This window comes from Leptidea sinapis, chromosome 18 (genome assembly GCF_905404315.1).
Source record: "Leptidea sinapis chromosome 18, ilLepSina1.1, whole genome shotgun sequence".
Taxonomy (NCBI): domain Eukaryota; kingdom Metazoa; phylum Arthropoda; class Insecta; order Lepidoptera; family Pieridae; genus Leptidea; species Leptidea sinapis.
This window is the reverse complement of record NC_066282.1, coordinates 4,268,648-4,289,340: the sequence shown is the minus strand read 5'-3', so window position 1 is coordinate 4,289,340 and position 20,693 is coordinate 4,268,648. Positions and strand designations below refer to the sequence as shown.

At 33.4% G+C, this 20,693-nt stretch overlaps 2 protein-coding genes across 4 annotated transcripts in view; one reads left to right on the top strand and one right to left on the bottom strand.

Annotated features, from left to right (window-relative positions):
- Positions 1 to 541: 541 nt before the first annotated feature.
- Positions 542 to 4,583, bottom strand: LOC126969381 (uridine 5'-monophosphate synthase). Its single transcript, XM_050814773.1, has 4 exons — positions 4,330 to 4,583; positions 3,692 to 4,166; positions 1,943 to 2,412; positions 542 to 1,401 (listed from the first exon to the last, which is right to left on the bottom strand). Exons 1-4 carry the CDS (start codon positions 4,474 to 4,476, stop codon positions 1,069 to 1,071), a joined length of 1,425 nt encoding a protein of 474 aa, XP_050670730.1. The 5' UTR covers positions 4,477 to 4,583; the 3' UTR covers positions 542 to 1,068.
- A 742-nt stretch (positions 4,584 to 5,325) lies between these two features.
- LOC126969371 (zinc finger protein 84-like) overlaps positions 5,326 to 20,693 on the top strand; it is a 53,407-nt gene continuing 38,039 nt past the window's right edge. The window contains exons 1-4 of one of the 3 annotated variants that reach the window (XM_050814757.1): positions 5,326 to 5,421; positions 6,558 to 6,759; positions 8,467 to 8,633; positions 9,513 to 9,703. In XM_050814757.1, coding sequence (XP_050670714.1) covers positions 6,569 to 6,759; positions 8,467 to 8,633; positions 9,513 to 9,703 — 549 coding nt within the window. In that variant the 5' untranslated portion in view covers positions 5,326 to 5,421; positions 6,558 to 6,568. Of the gene's footprint in view, positions 5,890 to 6,557; positions 6,760 to 8,466; positions 8,634 to 9,512; positions 9,704 to 20,693 lie in introns of all 3 variants that reach the window. The other 2 variants (XM_050814758.1, XM_050814756.1) reach the window with 2 other exon arrangements.

Here is a 20,693-nt window from a genome sequence, read left to right as displayed (position 1 = left end):
TTTTTATGAAAAAGGAGTGAAGACTTAAGGCAAGACTTTCCTAGATCGTTTTATGCAACCTCTACACAGTTACACTTTTTATATAAAAGTAAATGTACCTTAGACAAAGTATTAAACAATATCTCTATAACTCATGCCACAACAAAAAAATTTCGTTTTCCTGTAATGTGTTTTACGTCATGGTTCGAAGGACCAACATTTTATTTAGATCCTATTCTTGTGTTAGCCATTCACAATGTACAAAATTAGTTGCATATTTCCAGGCCAAAACAAAGCTGAAAACTTTAAGCTAACTGTGAAAATTGGTACATCTGAGTTGTCTCAGCAATTAGCAATACAATTCAATGGTCTAGTCTAATTTTTAAACATTGTTTCATCCTTCATTGCTCCATCGAAATCCATATTCGTAGGTAGTTTACATATCTATATATATGTAATGAAAATGGACTTTGTTTGAGGCTCAATCACCCCTAACCACTGATCGTATCGATTTCCAGCACAAAACTAAACTAATTCACCAGAGATGAAATAATAAAAAAAATTAACTAGATATAAAGCATTTATTTACGAAAAATGGGTAATATTCTAATGGAATAGTAATTGTTCATAACATTGAACATTGAAAAACGCAGTTTTATAAAAAATATTCTCATAAACTCTTCAAAAACATGAACTCATCACATAAGGCACTAAATATAATCACATAATTACTTTATTTATAATATTTAGGAATACAGTCTTAACTATAGTTACACTACTACTATATTTTCTATAAGTAATTCTACATAAATCACTTAGAAAATTTTCAAAGATATATCTATACTCTGGGACAAAGGCTATGGGTATGCATCTCTTCAAAAATGTACATTATAATATATACATTTTCCTACTACTTACTTACATTCTTTTTAAGAAAAAACTGTAGGTTAGTGTAACATAACAGATAATGAAATAAATTGTAATATTTTGTAATGATGCTTGCAAATAATTAAAAATTATGTGACATAACACATCAGATAGTCACTATTTCATTCCTCAGCTTATTTATCTATAACATAAAGTATAAGTTTATTCTATTTTTCCAGATATCCTCTTCATATAGCACCTCCACAGAGTATCTTTATAAACAATTGCTTCAGCAGCAGGGTTCTTAGCAAACACAATACCCCGTCCAACAACCACACAATCTGCACCATTCTCCAATATAACTTTTTCAGGAGTATTGTATACTTGACCTAAGCTATCTTTGGAGCTTTCCAGCTGAACACCCGGTGTGAGTTGAATCCATTCGGGATTATTAAATGTTTCTTTCTTTTGGCATACCAATCCTGTGATAAGTTTAGAATATTTTTCAGCCATTTTGACAGTTGCTTGAGTATATTCTGGGGTGATTAGGTTGCCCTGAAAAGTAAAATTAATTTATTAAATGTTAAAATTGTGGTGGTGATTGTGTATCAGTTACCCTCAGCTCAACATCCTGCTTGTTGCTTATTTTCATAAAAAAAAAGAAGTCCAAGGAAATCTAATTCAACTTAGGATCATACTTGTTCTCATTTAGCTCCAGCCATGTTGGGTATAGATACAAGCTGTTTTAACTCCCATTAAGTACAATAAAGTGCAATTACAATTTGAAAATAATAGTTTAAAAAAACTAAAAAACACACTTTTTATAGAAAACCGAACTAAAAAATAGAAAATAAATTTTAATAAATTTAAATTAAGAATAGTTTTTAAAATTTCAATAAATATAAATAAATAATAGTGTGAAAAAACAATGACTGTTGGAGTTTTTCACTGCTGAGTTACACTCATTCACATTATACTGCAGTTTTAATTATTTTTTAAAAAATAAAATTAATATAATGGTGATAGCTATGATGATGTAAACTGTATGTTTGCAACAAGCTAATGATTTTGTGTAAAATAGCTGTAAATTTCTTACCTCACTGCTCATTTCTGCAAGTAGAAAAATGCCCTTATTTGTACCTTCATTAGAACTACTGAAAGCCTTCAAAATCCCCTCCCCCGGCAGTGAGTGACAGGTCACACAATCTGCCCACTCATTTATCTTATACAATCCTTTTTCATACTGCAATGCTATGGTATTGCCTATATCAGCAAATTTCCTGTCCTCCAATATCAAAAAATTAAACTTCTTCGCCATATTAGTTAACGAAGTTATAAAATTATCACAGAAATCTTCAATGATATCTATATGTGTCTTCACTAAACATATGTGATCTCCAATCTGTTCAATAAGATCAAGTATTTTAATGGATGATGTGAGATCTACTGAGATACAAAGATTTGTCTTTTTAACTGCCATTATATTGAACAGTTTCTTTGCTATGGGGTTTGATGTCAGCTCAGCACGTTTCTCATAGGGAAGTAGTATTCTTTCATTTAAAGACACTGAAACAAATGAAAAGCAATAACTATAATATTACATATCATAATATTATAGGAGTAATACTGCAATGTTAAAGACGGTTTGAAACATGCATTAAGATATACGGGACATAAATATACTTAATGTTGAAATGATATTATAACAACTTCTTTTAAGGCCAGCAATGCTCCTATGATTCCTCTGGTGTTGCAAGAAAATGTGGGTGGTAGTGATCACTTAACACTAGGTGACCCAATTGCTTGTTTGTCCTCCTTTTCAATAAAAAAAAAAAACAATCCAGTAAGTCAGACAGTTGACAATGTTTTTTATATCAGGAAACAAATGGCCAATTTCCTCAGCAAAAACCAGCCCCCCATGGCCATCACACACTATCAGAGGTCAAGAGATGTGCAGATGAAGTGGTCACCAATGGAAATTTATCATTTTAAACTTAGTTTGAAAGTCTCTTACTTGAAGTTGTAAACATATTTTTGCCATTAATTATGGCTTGGATTCTGGTAGTTGATACATAAATATGGCTGTGATTTGGCTTACACGGGGATTTGAAACACCTAAATAGTCCTATGATACAAAAGCCATGTCAATTAAAGCATTACCACAGCATTGAAAATAAATCACATGAGAGAAGAAACACTAGGTTCAAAATTTTAGAGAACAGTGTCATACAGTTTAAGCATCATATACCACAAGAAAGGTAATTTAACAGACTATAAAAGTAAAAATATTTAATTTTTGAAACTTTATCATTGTAAAATATGACAAGCCGTCAAAATGCGGTCAGCCTTAAAAATTATCTGTAGCATCGATTTAAAAATTCTTTTTTGTATTATCTATGATGTTTTAGTAACTATTCTATTACTAATTAGTAACTGTGAAGTATGTTTTAGTTATAAAAAATTACTACATTCATAAGTAATAATCGAAATGTAATCTGTAGGTAAATCTAAAAAAATCATAAAAATGCATGACAGCCCTACTTTAAAGGAAATTTGTTTAAATTATGCAGTATCTATTGTTTATGTTATCTAACAAAGCACTAGCTTGTTTAATAACAAAAGCATTGATGTTTGTTTTTATAAACAAGGGGAAACACTTCAAAAGCAATAAATTTTATTGTGTAACCCGAGCCCGTTGACCTTGGCGTTGGTAATGTGCGGCGGCTTAGGACTGTCCATGGCGCCATAAGCTTTGTGGCAGTCTAGCCCAACGGAAGGGATAAAAATTGTTGAAACAAAAGTTAAGAAATGTCAGGAAAAGAAAAAAAAACACTGAAATACAAACCTGATTTGGGTGCCTGCACATTATTCAGATAATTCTTTACATCTATTCCCATCTGCTCTGTTACTTTCTTACTCTCAACTAAAATTCCAATTAAATCAGACATAGTAAAAAGTGACTTGACACTGACATTATTGTTCTCCAGATTCTGTTTACCACCCTGCTCCCTATCAAGAATTATTATAGCTTCATCAGCTTTCAGACCTTCTTTGCGTAAGTCATTCACTGTCTCCATGACACTAGACCCTGATGTTATAACATCTTCTATTATAAGACATGAATCTCCAACACAATAATGGCCTTCAATGACTTTCTTTGTTCCATAAGATTTAGCTTCCTTTCTTCTCATCAACATAGACTTTTTTGCCTTCACACTGAGTAGTGTTGCTATTGGCAAGGCTGTATAAGGCACACCACATACATGCTGACACTTGCTTTCTTTAATTGCAAAGTCATACAGCAGTACTGATATTAGCTCCTGTAATTGAGAATAAAATTTTAAAATACCATTATTTAGTAATGTACTGTCATTATTATTTTTATAATATATAAAATAATTGTATATGTAGCTTTAAACGTTTTGAAAGTATATATCTAAACGTTTATGCACGATAAAAGATCAAAATTAGATAATTTTGTACCATCACATCTGGATAGCTCACAATAACACGCAAATCAAAATAAACCGGTGTTTTTATTCCACTTTTGGTTACAAATTCACCAAACTTTACGGCATTAATTTTAAAAAGACATAATGCTAATTCTTTTAATTTACTGTTGTAATCCATTATTTTTATGATGATATAAATTCTTAAACAATAAATACAGATTAGATCATAAAAACTATCAACCAAATAACAACCAAAGTAAAACGTGGTCTTAATGATTCTGACTTCGGTTTTGTTTACTAAAACTAGTCTGTACTCTGTGACTAAAACTCAATACAGAGAGGATCTAATGCCTAGTGTCAAATGTCTAAAAATTTTCAATGAACTATGAAGTGAATTTAGTTTATTACATAGACCAAGTATAGTAACTATAATCGTGCAGTGAGATTTGATATTAATTTGAAATAGTAATTACATTTTATGCTTTAAGTTTGATAAAAAGGTCTCGGCTTTCATAAAAAGGAAAATGATTTATGTGAACATCGGAAAGTCTTTTATAGAAATACCAGAAATGGCAGAAAAAACATTAAAGAATATTTCTACTAATGATGCATTTTTAGGCATGTGAAGAAGTTAGAAGATGAGTATGGGCTAAAAGGTAGATATTTAGATTAACCTATCATCATAGAACATGGAGAAAGTAGCGACAGTGATGAAGATTCTTGTAAAGCTGATAATACCTAGTAGAGTAATATACGACCCTTAATACCCAGCCGTAATGTTAGATTCTCTTCTATATTATAACGTTTGAAGTTATTTGTGAAATATACTTTACTAAACTTGTTGTGTTTTATATACAAATATTTACAAACTATAAATTTAAATAATAAGCAAATATTTAAAAAAAAATTGCTTATGGATCATGCATAGACAAACTACGTTAATTGTTTGACGGCCATAAACTCCAAAAAAAAAAATTGTTTGACGTTCACTTCACAGTTTACAGTTCACGTCATTCTTAGTTCGAAAGTCAACTGAGATGATAGGTAGTTATTTTTAATTTTTTCTTTTATTCGCTTGTTGATTGTCGGCGCAGTAAATTGTGTTGATGAATTCGGACTTGAGGTGATAAATCTTTTTATTTTTCTTGGTTCGTTTTGGTTAGAAACAGTGATCTCTTTAATCGTTTAATGGTTACATTTAAAGTCAAAATATCGTGTAACAGTAAATTGTGCATGTTTAATTGAAAGTGTGTCCTCAAAAAATTAACACGGTAATTTCTTGTGTATAAAAAAATAAGTGTAGCATATTGATTCAAAACTTACTATGTTGAATTTTGTGTTAACGTGGGGTACCAAATGTAAAACTCCCACCCTCCTAAATTGTTGAGTGGGGTCTCCCGCCTGGCGGGTAAGGTAGGGGCAATTTGAACGCACAAAGGGTGGCCTCCCCTATCGAAAGGGGAGCAGGCCTAAGGCAACGGCTATTGGAAGGGATTACTATTTCGGGACTAGGTTTTGTGCTCGATTCACAAGTGATACTGTGTAATTGAAATTCTGTGCAAGCAAATAAAAATGGATGTTGAAACTGAAGGTAACTTTATAAAGTTTTATTTATTTCCTATTTTAAATTTTAACCTCTGAATTTTTTATTATTTTTAAATTAATAAATGAAAAATATAAGCCAGTTCCTGCTGGATCCTTTGCAATGCAACCTTATTTGTTTTCTATATGTTTTTTTGTTAATTAATGATAGTTTATGTTGACTAATTATAAATAATACTAAATTTTATTTCATATCAACAAAATGTTTATCTAACAATGTCTTTGGAGTCTCCATTTGATCACAAAAATGCTTGTGGTTGGAGGCTCTGCTCTTCCTTTAAAATGATAACAGTACTATCCACATTTTTCAATGTTTTTGAACTGTGGAAACTACTAACTTACTCACTTAAAACAATAAATAAAGTTATAGTTTACATTGCTTATTATTGTCACTATAAAAACAATATAAAATTTACACAATTACATCAAACCCACAATATTTCTGCCATAAAGTAGTATTATAATCTTTTTAAGTTTTATTCTTTCGTAATAGTATCATTATTATTATGGTAAAAAAAAATTCTCTAGTCTTGCAATAGACCATTGGTTGTCACAATCTTCTCTTATCTATGGCTAAAGCTAAATAGTTGATTCTTGAAATAAAAAATATTTCCTTAGTAAAATTGTAATATTCACAATCTTGAAACTGTGACTTAGATCCCGGTGTAATGGATTGGATGATAAAAAGGAGCATGTTATCACGAAGCAAGTTAGCTAAAATCTCTCATGATGAATATGGCAACACACAGTACACCTGTATTGAATGTGGGGAACTATTTGAAGTAAAAGAGGAGTGTGAACTTCATTTGTGTACCCACTTTAAAGAGTTTCGCTTTTTGTGTGGTGTCTGTGGGACTGGGTAAGATATTTATTACTCTAATATATTCTAACTAAAATACTACTATATTTTTACTACTGGATGAACACTACTTGCATCCATTTTTGTCAGATGATTGTATTTGGCAAATAATAAAAAAAAACAAGGCTAAGAAAAATTCTTAAATATGCACACTTCATATAAAAATATATATAATATAACAAAGCCGAAAAAAAACATTTTCGGTATTAATATAAGTAGGTATATATAATAATAATATAAATTTAATAAAACCCTTTAAAATTTTATAATTATCTTAAATTTAATGTGAGATCTCTTGTTCAATTGCCATTTAATAGCTTTGTAATGTGATGTCTCTTAGTATAAAGGTGTCATAATATTTGTAACACTTCACGCCATACTCTATGAGTACTTAAATAGCTACTTAGTACACAAATAAAATTTGAAAAACAAAATTTTATGAATGATGCGGGATTCGAGCCCACAACCTCCCGCGTTCCGTGCCGGTGCTCTAACCAACTGAGCTAACCGTTCGAGTACTTCCATCGCTATCTGTGGAGGTATGGAGGTACAGAAGAAGGTCCACCTCCTGTTTTAAATAGGCGGCCACATTTATTCATTTGCTCGAGCTTTATATGTGTAAATTATCTATTTTAATATATTATATGACAAACTTATTTCGAAAACACAAAATCACAACAATCACAGTTCAAGACACCGACTGATTAAATAACCGGTCAGTTTATTTTATTCCTTGTTTTCAGAAAATCCTGCTAATTAATTTATTCAAAATTAATCATTAATAAATGTTTATGAATAAATTTATGTGCTAAGAAATAAATTTGTCTTATTGTTTATTATAATGCTGTCACAAATAATTTATCGATATCCTGTTGATAATGAAAGCTATATGCTAACTTAAATGTTTCCTTAAAAGGCATAAAAGGCATTTATTTTCTCAAAATTGATTCCTTTAGAATTCTTTTTGATGTCATTTCTTATACTACTACCGCTTCGGAAACAAATGGAGCTCTGAGAGAGAAGAAGCGGCACAAGAAACTCTCCCAGCATTCTTTTTTTGCGCTCTTTTCAATAAAAATATACAATATTGTACAGTCATTTCTATCGCTATAAAATAATCACAATCTAGTCCCAGCTAAGGAAACCTAAAGTCTCCGGGATAGAACTCTCCTTAGTAGATTAATGTATACTTGGCTAAGTATTCCTTTGCACTAAGATAAGGAATGACTATGAGTGTGGTAACTTACTTATTATGAATTTCTTAGGTTAGACAATGAGTTAGCTGACAATACCATTCTTCTATTACTACATAATGAAAAATATATTACATTTTTTATTATATTGAGTATTACTGAGTCACAAATGATTTATTTATGTATTGCCAACTACATTGTAAGTACACATTATTTTTTTATGCTTCTAATGGCAGTCTAATTTCTTAAATTCAAATTTTTTTAATCTTTATTTAACATTGGGATTAGAAATTACTTAATGAAATCGGTTATAAGTTTAAATTTTCTACCCTTTTAGAGGTGCCTTTTTTAAATATTCAAAAATAAATAAATCTTATTCATGATATAGCCTTGTGACAACCACTTGATTTCCAATATGTAGTATTGTGTATATGTCATTCAAGTATGAAAATAATATTTACAATACAAACATTTCTTAAAGTAATCAATACTGCAAAGTAAAATAAAATTTTAGGTTAAAACGTAAAGAACATTTAGACAGGCACATGCAAGGTCACATGGAGGTGCGGCCACATATTTGTGAGGAGTGTGGCAAAGCCTTCAAGAGGAAAGAGCATCTCAACATTCACAAGTCCATACATAAAGGTGAAAAAGCACTTCAGTGTAGCTTGTGTAGTAAATGTGAGTTTTCTTTTTTCTTTCCGTATAATATGCAATTTAATACTGGAGTAGACCGGGGGTAATCTTCCAAATTACCAGCTCCAAATGGCTTCATTTGCTTTGATAAGGCACCACCCTAATTATTTCAAAACCAAATCTTTTGGAATGGTTTTTTAATGTCCCTGAAAAAGAGAGATGAAATGGTATAAGAAACAATTTTTTTTTCCAGTAAAACACTTTTTTTTTTCAAATTCTGAAGTAGCAGCCCTATGTTAATGCAGCCATTGTTAAGAAAAAACCATAATGTCACACAATATGAAATATCACATCAGAAGAAAATATTTATTTAATTCATTAACTTACAAATACATTTTTATGTTTATATATACATTACTTTATATATAAGTCATACCTACTACTTGACATTCCAGGGTTTCACCATATGGATGACAGGTCCATATTGTTACTTTTTTTTGATGAGGAATAGTAAGGAGATGAGTAAGATGTTTGCCTGATGGTAACTGTTAACCGCTAGCCCATTACAATGCAGTTCAGGATATCTTAAAAAATCCAAAAATCAAAACATAACAAATTATTTATTTCACAAGCTACAGTGCCCTACGAGTCGCCATTGTGGCACCTTAGTTCCTTAGTTTTTTTAATTTTTGGAAAAAAGCCTATGTGAGTTTTATCTTTATTTATGGTATAAGAGTAAAATCAGAACAATAAGCAACTATATTAATTATTGCATTTTATTAAAATAAAACCTATTTTAGATTTTTTTTAATTGGCTCTGAATCTCTTCTGGAACAGCACAGTGAATCCAGGGATTTTTTCTTACCATACATTTTCTGAAAAAAAAAAGAAAATAATTGCTAAAATACTTAAATGTTTATACAGCTTTCTACCGCAAAGATCATCTACAGAAACACATACAGACACACAATAAACACTTTCTGGAACAGAACATTATACCGATGAGTGACCAGGAGCTCATAGAGAGCCAGGAAGGGGAAGTGGAGTACGAGGATGTGAAGCCGATTATTACAAATGTGTTTGGGAATGTGATTGAGGCTGATATATCTGCTGAGGTGAGTTATTTTTAATATCTTATATTTTTTATGGAAGAGGAGGCAAATGCTTGATACATATGGGTACCCATATACCGAGGCCCACACTCTTGTAACACCGAAGTATCCCAAGACTGTCACCCAGCATATAAATTGTTGAATAAAGGTTTTTTTTTATTGAAAATAAGGGACGAGACGAGCAGAACGTACAGCTGATGGTAATGGATACGCCCTGCCCATTACAATGCAGTGCCGCTCAGGATTCTTGAAAAACCCCAAAAATTCTGAGTGGCACTACAAATGCGCTCGTCACCTTGAGACATAAGATGTTAGGTCTGATCTGCCCAGTAATTTCACTAGCTACGGCTCCCTTCAGACCGAAACACAGTAATGCTAACACATTACTGCTTCACGGCAGAAATAGGCGCCGTTGTGGTACCCATAATCTAGCCGGCATCCTGTGCAAAGGAGCCTCCGACTGGTAGGTATATATGCAAAACCGAAAACACAGGTATGCGGCAGGGATTGAACTGAAGGTACTGTGGTGAGAGTCAATGGCTTAACCAATTGAGCCACCTATTTATTTTGTGTGTTATTTTTTTCTATTCTTAGTGTTATGTAGGTTCTTGGGGATTTGAAAGCAGGTTGTTTTTTATTTTATACTAGCTTCTGCACCCTAGTTAGCCCGCGTTAGATTTTATCGCGCCGCCTCGGAATCTCCTTAAAATTTGAAGGGAAAGAATGTACCCCTGAGAACGTGTGTGTATAGTTTCATGATGGCTTGTTGATGAGTTATGGTATGATAGCGAAACAAACTCATATTCACGTATTATTAATTAGGATTTATTATGACGACCCGTATGGATGAATGGTTAATGACCCTGACCACTAAGCTAGAGATCCCGGTAGGTGCAATAATTTATATGATGAATGTTTGTTTCCGAGTCATGGATGTTTATATGTATTTATGTATGTTTAAGTAAGTATATTGTTATAAATATATCGTTGTCTTGTACCCATAGTTACAGGCTATGCCTAGTTTGGGGCAAGATAATTTGTGTAAAAGTGTTAATATTATTATATCAAAAGTCGTGGTCGATGAAACACCCAGTTGCGGTAAAAACGTAAGTATATATGTAAAGGTAAAGCAGGGTTCGAACCCGCTAGCACTTGTTGGACAAACAGAGTCAACTTATACGGCTCGGCTAGTGTGTTTTGGTTATTTTTCATATTATTATGTGTTTCGGTACCTATACTATAATGGGGCAATGCAGCCCATATTAATACAATCTTAGTGCACCTATTCACGCTATCAATAACCTATATAGGTCCTATAGTATCAGAGAAAAGTTTAAAGAAATAATAAATAGTAAAAAAAAACGCTTTGGTTGAAAAGATAATGATTAAAATTTAACATGAACATCGATTCCTGCTCTATCGACGAAAGATGAAAAAATTGTATGAATTTTTTGCAAATTGACAAAATGGAATACTTTTATCAAATTAATTTATTGTCATCGGTCCTCGGTAAATCTACGAAATTTGAACGAAATCTGGCCGTTAACAGTGGGTCAAAAACGCGCCCAAATGAGTCGGTTAGTCTAACGGCCGTTCCCAATATTCAGTCTTATCTCTTACTTAAGATAAAAATCGTAACTATCGTTGAATTTTCTGTCCCAATAAACTTATCGACGGTAACTCACCTTATCCGTACACGCTGTCTGTCAATGGGATGACGTGTATCTTACAAGCGGTAGAAGTTTGTATGGAAATTTCAATTCACGCGTCCCAATATAAGGCGATAAGAATGACTTATCGGGTATATTGGGACAGCTTCAGATTATTGACAGCTAATTACTGACAGTAGAAGATAGTAATTTACCTCTATCTCTAGATAGTATATTGGGAATGGCCGTTGATAAGGTATTGTATGTAGGTACTTGGGCACGGGATCTAGCGAATTTTCTAGAAACTAGTAATCATAATGTTAATACAAGGAACTAACAAACTTGTTGTGCCTACAGCTCCGTTAAGTCGAGTTTATATGTTTTTTGTTGGGCGATGTATAATGCTTTACATGATCCCGATACGGATATTCAAAAGAATTGTTAAAAACGTTTCTGTGGTAAATGTTACTATATCATAAATTACTTTCTGAATGATACCATACTATACTACCTTCGCTAGAGCGATACTCCTATGCTATATAAATTTTACTGTAACGAAATTTTATTGAAAAAAAAAGGGTTTGCTTAGGTTATTCCTCGTTCGTTCTTGTCAGGTCTGCAGTATATTATATTTTCGAATGACCGGAGTGATTTAAAATTGTATTTTGAATAAAAATATAATCAATATTAATATTAAATCAAAAAATTTCCTCCTCTCTCCCTGGCTTTATACCTATTGCAATTTTAATAAAAAAAAACATATCAGTTTTAATCCGTGAATGTCTCAAATTATTGTATTGTTAACAATAGAAGCTACTCTCATTCGCGGAAGAATAATTTAGGAATCTTTATTCGCCCCTGCTAGACAAGGTCTTAGATACTAATATATATACGTTATATAATCATAAGAAAAGACAAAATTGTTGAAAACTACATTGCATTTACATAAGATCACATTAAGGTTGATTTTTAGAGTGTACTTTACTAAGGTAAAACTAATCTGAGTGCGAGAAATTTGGCTTTTTCACTGCGCTGTCTTAGCTTAACCTCAGGATAATTTCAGCTGTCAAAAAACTATAAAAACGAAATCAAAGATTATGCTAAGCTTAGCTTCACGTAAGTAAAGTCTGAGCAAAGTCTAAGTAAGCTCTATAGATCTTAGCCTAAAACTCCTCATGAAAGCCAAGCTTAAAAGGACCTTGAAAAACAAGTAAATATTCGTTTTAAAACCACCCCTATTACCTACCATACCGCATACATTACACAGGAAGCCGGCTAGATTATGGGTACCACAACGGCGCCTATTTCTGCCGTGAAGCAGTTATGTGTAAAAATTACTGTGTTTCGGTCTGAAGGGCGCCGTGGCTATTGAAATTACATTACGCAATTATAGTGCCGCTCAGAATTTTTGGGTTTTCAAGAATCCTGAGCGGCACTGCATTGTTATGGGTAGGTCGTATCAATTACCATCAGCTGAACGTCCCGCTCGTATCGTCCCTAATTTTCATAAAAAAAAAATACATAAAAAGAAAGTTACTAAGACTACCTTCAAATAAGCCCACGCTTACATTTCTTCATATTTCAAGTAAGCGTCGCCCATATTTTGCTCATAGGTAGCTAGCTTTTTTGTTAACTCCAATGTACCGTTGTATTGGTTGGTAGGGGAACCCTATTCACAATGGGGTGACAATGGTAAAAAAAACTTGGTGTCCCATTTCTATTTCTGTCCCTTTTGGAGGGACTGGGGGTAGAACCCCCCTCTCACCTCCTGCATAGCCCCGGGGCAGGTAGATTTTTTTGTGTTAACGCCCGCTGCGCGCCGCGTTTTAGGTAATTCTTATGTTGGCTATTGGGAGTGAATTGTTTGGAACTTTACAAGGGTGCCCTAAAAGTCTTTTTTTTTGGAATTGTGCTCGATGTTTTTGTTTTTGAGCTGGTTAAGTTCCCATATTACGGTTTGCCGTACAAATGCGAATTCATATATATATATAATAAGTAAAAAATATTTTAAACCTTTTTATTACACAAGTGGCAAGATATCAAATTTAAAAATTATCTCCAAAATTTAACATTTTTGGACATATTTCAGGAACGTAATTTAAATCTGGCATTTAATAATTTTTGTGACACTTTCTGTCTTTTCTATAAGCTATGCTTTCCACTAATAAAAATTAAATTGAGAAATAACAGCAATAAGTGGATAACAAAGGGATTAAGAGTAAGTTGCAGTATTAAGCGAAATTTACGAAACCGTTATTACCAAATGAAATCGGATATAAATTAATCTCATTATTTAAAATACTCCAAAATTTTGCGTAATTGTATACACAAGGCAAAGAAAAATTGCAATATTCATTATTTGAATAAGAGTAAAAATAAAAAAGAAAACCAGCCACGCTATTATTATAAAGTAAATTTTTGTACTTACGTGAAATATAATAGAATCAACCAAATGTTTTAAGTTTTCTCTAGTGTTAATTCCGCCAATATTTGTCTTTAAACAATTCGTTATGAAACGAACCGATATTTCGTCTTGATTTCCTCTTATATCGTTCGTACGTCTAGCGATATTTTTATACTGTTGATCTTTGTTATGATATAAGGCCCATGTTATGAAAATATTATTCTGTTATCGGTTTTCAATTGTGTTCCAATTTCAAATTACATCAGACGTTTTGAAGGATGATATTACGTTAAAAGATATGTGGATGATGCAGCTTCTGTATTTAATAACTTTTGTATTCATTTACATTTACTTTTTTTGACTTACTCGTGTAAGGCATTGACTATTTGACGTTTGAGTGTGTTTCTTGCTACTTCTTCTCATTAGCTCAACCCTTTACGAAGTAGCGATAGAATCAATAAAAAAAATTTTTTTTTTGACATGCATAAGTGTCATTTCTGTGATCTACGCGAATAGACTGAATTTGATTTGATTTGATTTATAAATACATAAGAGGGATACATACTTTATTGACGAAAGCGCTAGATTATTAATTTGCCTTCACACTTGAATGATTTTCCTCAAAATAGAAATACTAGAACGCACTCGGAAATGCCAAGGTGACTTTTTTGCAATTATGTTGCATCACACTCAAATCGTTAGTTTTTTACGGAAATATTTCTTTAAATTCTCAATAGTGACAGCGATGTGATCCAATGATGATAGCAAAATCGGGGGATACAGGAGGTCTATTACCAAAATCGAAAGCCGAACTTTCGGTCCGAAACGAAAGAATGACGAACTTCAAATTAAATCCTATTACCAAAGTACTTCGGATCCGAATAGTGCGGACGGATTTCGTTTCGAAACCATAGACATAACCATAAAAAGTGAAGTAGTTGCGATAGTAATTTTTTTTAAATGGAAATAAGGGACGAGACGAGCAGGACGTTAAGCTGATGGTAATTTATACGCCCTACCCATTACAATGCAGTACCGCTGAGGATTCATGAAAAAACCAAAAATTCTGAGTGGCACTACAATTGCGCTCGTGATCTTGAGACATAAGATGTTAAGTCTCATTTTCCCAGTAATTTCACTAGCTGCGGCGCCCTTCAGACCGCAACACAGTAATGTTTAATCATAACCGCTTCACGGCAGAAATAATGTCAAATAAAGTAAACGAAAGACAAAATGTCTAATTGCGAACTTCGTATCGATGTTCGTAATACGATCCCAGATTACTGTAGTGGCTACGTCATGTCTGTTATTTAGCCTAATTACATCACTCGAAAGTTGAAGAGTCTAAGTAATCGTTGAGTGAGATCTATGAGTTATTGCGTTTGCATTGAGACGGAAGAACCCCCATTTTGAGATATTATATACGACACGCCACAAGTTAGGATATCATCCCCACCATCTGGATGTGTGGCGGTCCTCCACAGTGCGGTTTTCAAGCAGAGTTCTTCCACGTACTACAAAGCTGTGGAATGAGCTTCCTTGTGCGGTGTTTCCGGGACCATACGACATGGGTCAAAAAAAGCGCGTACACCTTCCTTAAAGGCCGGCAACGCTCTTGTGATTCCTCTGGTGTTGCAATAGAATGTGGGCGGCGGTGACTTAACACTTATCACTTACCACCAGGTGACCCGTACGCTCGTTTGTCCTCCTATTCCATAAAAAAAATTTACTTGGAAAATCCGACTCTCATTAGTGTTTTAATTTGAGGCACTCATCGAAATTATTGATTGCGTTAGTAGCAATATTAATACAAATTATATAAGTAGTACTTTGTCAACTTGAACCACGATATTATAGAGTGAAGCGGTGCTTTGCGAGTTCTTTGAAGCTACCAAAAGAAAATACTAAACACTTCACGAGGCATCCTCAGGACGTGTTGTCTCGCCAAAATCTGGCACGAGACTCAACACTAAAGAAATCTTAAATCATTTGTATAATTCTGGATTTCCGCAAAGTAACGCCTACTTAAATAAATCATTTTTTTTTTTATCAAAATTATGCATAAATTTATTCTAATATATAAAATTATCATGTCGCGGTGTTTGTAGTTAAACTCCTTCGAAACGACTTGACCGGTTCACATGAAATTTTGAGTGCATATTGGGTAGGTCTGAGAATCTGACAACATCTATTATTCATCCCCCTAAATGTTAAGGGTGGTCCACGGCAAATTCTTTTGATATTTTTTTTTTAAATTTGTTTTTTATGAGTCAGCATTAAAAATACATGCAATTTCAAATTTTAACCCATCTACGATCAACAGTTACTTTTGTATCGCGATTTTAAGATCGGCAATACGACGTTTGCTGGGTCAGCTAGTTTTATATATAAAATTCTCGTGTAACGGTGTAAGTAATTGATCTCCTCCGAAACGGCTCGACCGATTTTCGTGAATGTTAGCGTGCATATCGGCTAGGGTGGAGAATCGGACAACATCTATTTTTCATTCCCTACATGTGATGGGTGATCCACCCCAAAATTGTTTTCATTTTTTTATGATACAGCATGAAAAAATACATACAACCTTAAATTTTCAACCCTCTACGATCTAAACCTATTTTTGTTTCGTGGTTTTTATATTATTCTTCCATCCACAGATCCGCAATAGGGTTGCAAGATGGCAATCGAATACAATAATCTTTGTACGATATATTTGGTAGTCTGAGAATTGGTTGCATCCCTAAAATTTTTTGTTACTACTTTATATATACAACGTTTGCTGGGTCAGCTAGTTTACATAATAAACATCACATATTTTTTATTTTTCACCTCGCCATTATGACTGTAATTAGTTACCGAATAAGTTAAATAAAGGCAGAATCAATAAATCTTCCACAGGCACAAACACTGTAGACTGTAGATAGTAAGTAGTACCTTGGCTCATACATACTCCCCCCCCCCCCCCCCTCCACCTTCCTCGAAGGCCGTTCAAGTACAACGCCATACGTGTTCCTATTGTACCTACAGCTAGTAGGTACAATAGGAACGCGGGTTTATATTTCCTTTGAAACTTTGTGAGCCGTTAAACTCGCGTATGTTATAGTAAGAAAGAAAGAAAAAATGTTTATTGACGTCATTATACATTCTGGTTCTTAAAGTTATACTAACCTAATTATGATCTAATGACGCCAATGGGCCCCCAACTCAGCATATTTGTGGTTTCGAAAGAATCCACAACGCTGGTCTTCCGTGGAAACCCAGAGAGCGCTACTAACGCACAGTCCTGTCATACGAAGTTGTACAAACTATTATTTCTCTATGAGCACAAGGCAAAAAAAATAGTGAAACTCGGATCTAAAATTAAAACTAAGTACGATGTGCAATTGTTTTAAGGGCTCCGCATTCGAAGGTTGCGAAATCCCTAGGACATTTTCTGGTAGAGGAAAATCTTATCAAATCTCACCGACATGTTCATGACCTGCGCACGTGATAAATAAATCTAATATATAAAATTCTCGTGTCATGGTGTTAAACATTGAACTCTTCCGAAACGGCTTGACCGATTCTAATGAAATTTTGAGTGCATATTGGGTAGGTCTGAGAATCGGACAACATCTATTTTTCATACCCCTAAATGTTAAGGGTGGTCCACACGATTTTTTTTTATTTTTATTTTTTTTAAATTTGTATGATTACGAGTCGGCATTAAAAAATACATACAACTTCAAATTTTCACCCATCTACGATCGACAGTTAATTTTGTATCGCGATTTTAATATCGGCAATACAACGTTTGCTGGGTCAGCTAGTAAATATATATATAGTTAGACACTTTTTGGATGGGTAATGATGAGATCTCGTGAGTTCGAGTCACCGAAATGCTGAGGAAAATTTGTGTCACCAATTTTTAGGAGAGATATTGTCTTGTATATATAGTTGTGGTTTTTATGGAAATAGGTATTTCTCTTCGAACTCTATGTACAGCGTCTACGATACTCATGTTTTTAGGCTTCAAATATTCCGCTAGTAAAAGTGATGAAAAAAGTTGTCACATGTTACATTCAAATCAAATCAATCAAATCAAAATCAGTTTACTCACGTAGGTCACGGAAATGACACTTATGAATGTCAAAAAAAGTAAAATATTTTTCTTATTGAATCTACCGCTACTTCGTAGAGGGTTGAGCTAATGAGAAGAAGTAGCAAGAAACTCATTGCCACTCTATTATATCAAGATTTACATTTCTATTGATTTACAAATAATTTCAATTACAATATAATATGTAAAATGATGCAACAAACATACTCAAACGTCAAATATGACATGAGTAAGTAAAAAAAGTAAATGTAAATTAATACAAAAGTTATTGAGTACAGTAGCTGCATCACCCACACACACCACATTCGGTGTTGATGTAAGGTACCATCAATTTCTTTACCACCCCGTCACCTAAGCGCTCGTCACCAGGTTTGTGATCATCTTTTCCAAGGTAAGGGAACTCATGTATCATATAGGTTGCATCTTTGTCTACAGCTATTCAAAACTTTACGCCATAGTTGACGACCTATACTAAGCTAGAGGTCCCGGGTTCGAATCCCGGTAGGTGCAAGCATTTATATGATGAATATGGATGTTTATTTCCGAGTCATGGATGTTTAAATGTATTTATGTATGTTTAAGTAAGTATATTGTTTTAAATATATCGTTGTCTTGTAACCCATAACACAGGCTATATATGCTTAACTTGGGGGTAAGATAATTTGTGTAAAAAGTGTGTCAATATTATATTATTACTAGCTGACCCAGCAAACGTTGTATTGCCGATATTAAAATCGCGATACAAAAGTAACTGTTGATCGTAGATGGGTGAAAATTTGAAGTTGTATGTATTTTTTAATGCTGACTCATAATCAAATAAATTTAAAAAAAATTAAACCCTTAACATTTAGGGGTATGAAAAAAAGATGTTGGCCGATTCTCAGACCTACTCTCACTACTACTACTGCTCACAAAATTTCATGAGAATCGGTCAAGCCGTTTCGGAGGAGTACGGGAACGAACATTGTGACACGAGAATTTTATATATAAGATCAATATTATAATAACTTACCTGGCTTTGAGCTCTTGGACTGGCTAGTGAGCTATTCGTCAATATTGTCGTAAGAAGCTTGTGCATTTGCGATAAATTCATACCAAATTTCTGATTTCATAGCAAACTTATCTCCATTGAGTCTTTGGTGTCTATTGGATTTGGAATTGAATCGCAGGTACTTCATTATCTTACACAAACGATTTCGAGTATTGTTGCCTTTATTAGAGGACTAGCTGTTCCGGCAAACGTTGTTTTGCCATATAAATTATTTTACAGTAAGACCTTTTCTTGGACATTGCAACATTACTCTATTTTTCTGAAATAATAGATTTTTTCTAACATAAACAAAAGTTACTCCTTATTACATCAGCTACCTGCCAATAAAAGTACCGTCAAAATAGGTCCAGCCATTTCGGAGATTATCCGGATCAGACAGACAGACAATTGTAAAAAATTTTTTTTTGGTAGTACCGTGTATAAAAAATTGTCGTGTCATGGTGTTAAACATTGAACTCCTCCGAAACGGCTTGACCGATTCTCATAAAATTTTGATTGCATATTGGGTAGGTCTGAGAATCGGACAATATCTATTTTTCATACCCCTAAATGTTAAGAGTGGTCCACACGTTTTTTTTTTTAATTTTATTGACATTTTTTTTTAATTTGTTTGATTATGAGTCAGCATTAAAAAGTACATACAACTTCAAATTTTCACCCATCTACGATCAACAGTTACTTTTGTATCGCGATTTTAATATCGGCAATACAACGTTTGCTGGGTCAGCTAGTGTATGTATATGTAGTAAAAAACGGTTATATCAATATCACAAACAGACTCTCCGATTTTATTTATACTATATGGTTGATTTGTAAAGAACTATAGTCCCCATGGCTGTATAGGAATTTTAAATGTCCCGCTTGGTTGATTATTTGTGTAGTTCGGTTCAACATGGACATTTTTGTGGAGTAAGCACTTTTCTAAGGGTGTTGGTGATTAATTTTAAACCACTTCAAATCTGGAGTTTACATCTCGCGCGGCGATAAAGAACTTTTTTTTAATGAAGCAAGGCAAAGGCAAATAAATGGCTTCTGCCAATGTCCAAGAAATTTTTAAATAATGTACATTTGTTTAAGTATTTTGCATTATTTACTTCAACTTAGTATCAAAATAGTAAAAGTAATTAGAAATTAATTTAAAATCCACTTTAAATGCCACATTTCGTAACCGTATTTTTTGTCGGTTTAAAAAAAATAAGATAACGTCACTGGCTCGCCCGAGACAACATCGTAGAGCCCGTCTCGACCATAAGATCGCCGATGAGCTTAAAGTGACTACAGAATTACAAATTTACAACAGTTGCTGTTCTAGTCGATCTGTAAGATGTTACATCGCAGACCGCATCGATGCTGGCAACGGTGAAACGTTTCTTAGAGAATCACACTGCTGCCCAGTACAATGGACTGCAAGTCTCGATTCTTGAAAAACCCACAATTAATGTCATAAAAGCCATTTATTTTGTCAAAATTGATTCCTTTAAAAATATTTTTGATGTCATTTCTAATACTACTACCGCTTCGGAAACAAATGGCGCTCTGATAGAGAGGAGAAGCGGCGCAAGAAACTCCCAGCATTTCGCGCCCTTCAAACCAAAACACAATAATGCTTACACATTACTGCTTTACGGCAGAATTAGGCACCGTTGTGGTACCCATAATCTAGCCGGCATCCTGTTCAAAGGAGCCTCCCACTGGTTTTTTTCCGCTCTATTTATAATCATTCTATTCGGAGTTGCATTTGCGCCCTTCACTTTGAGTCAGTGTCTTTATCAAAATCAAAAAATCAAAAA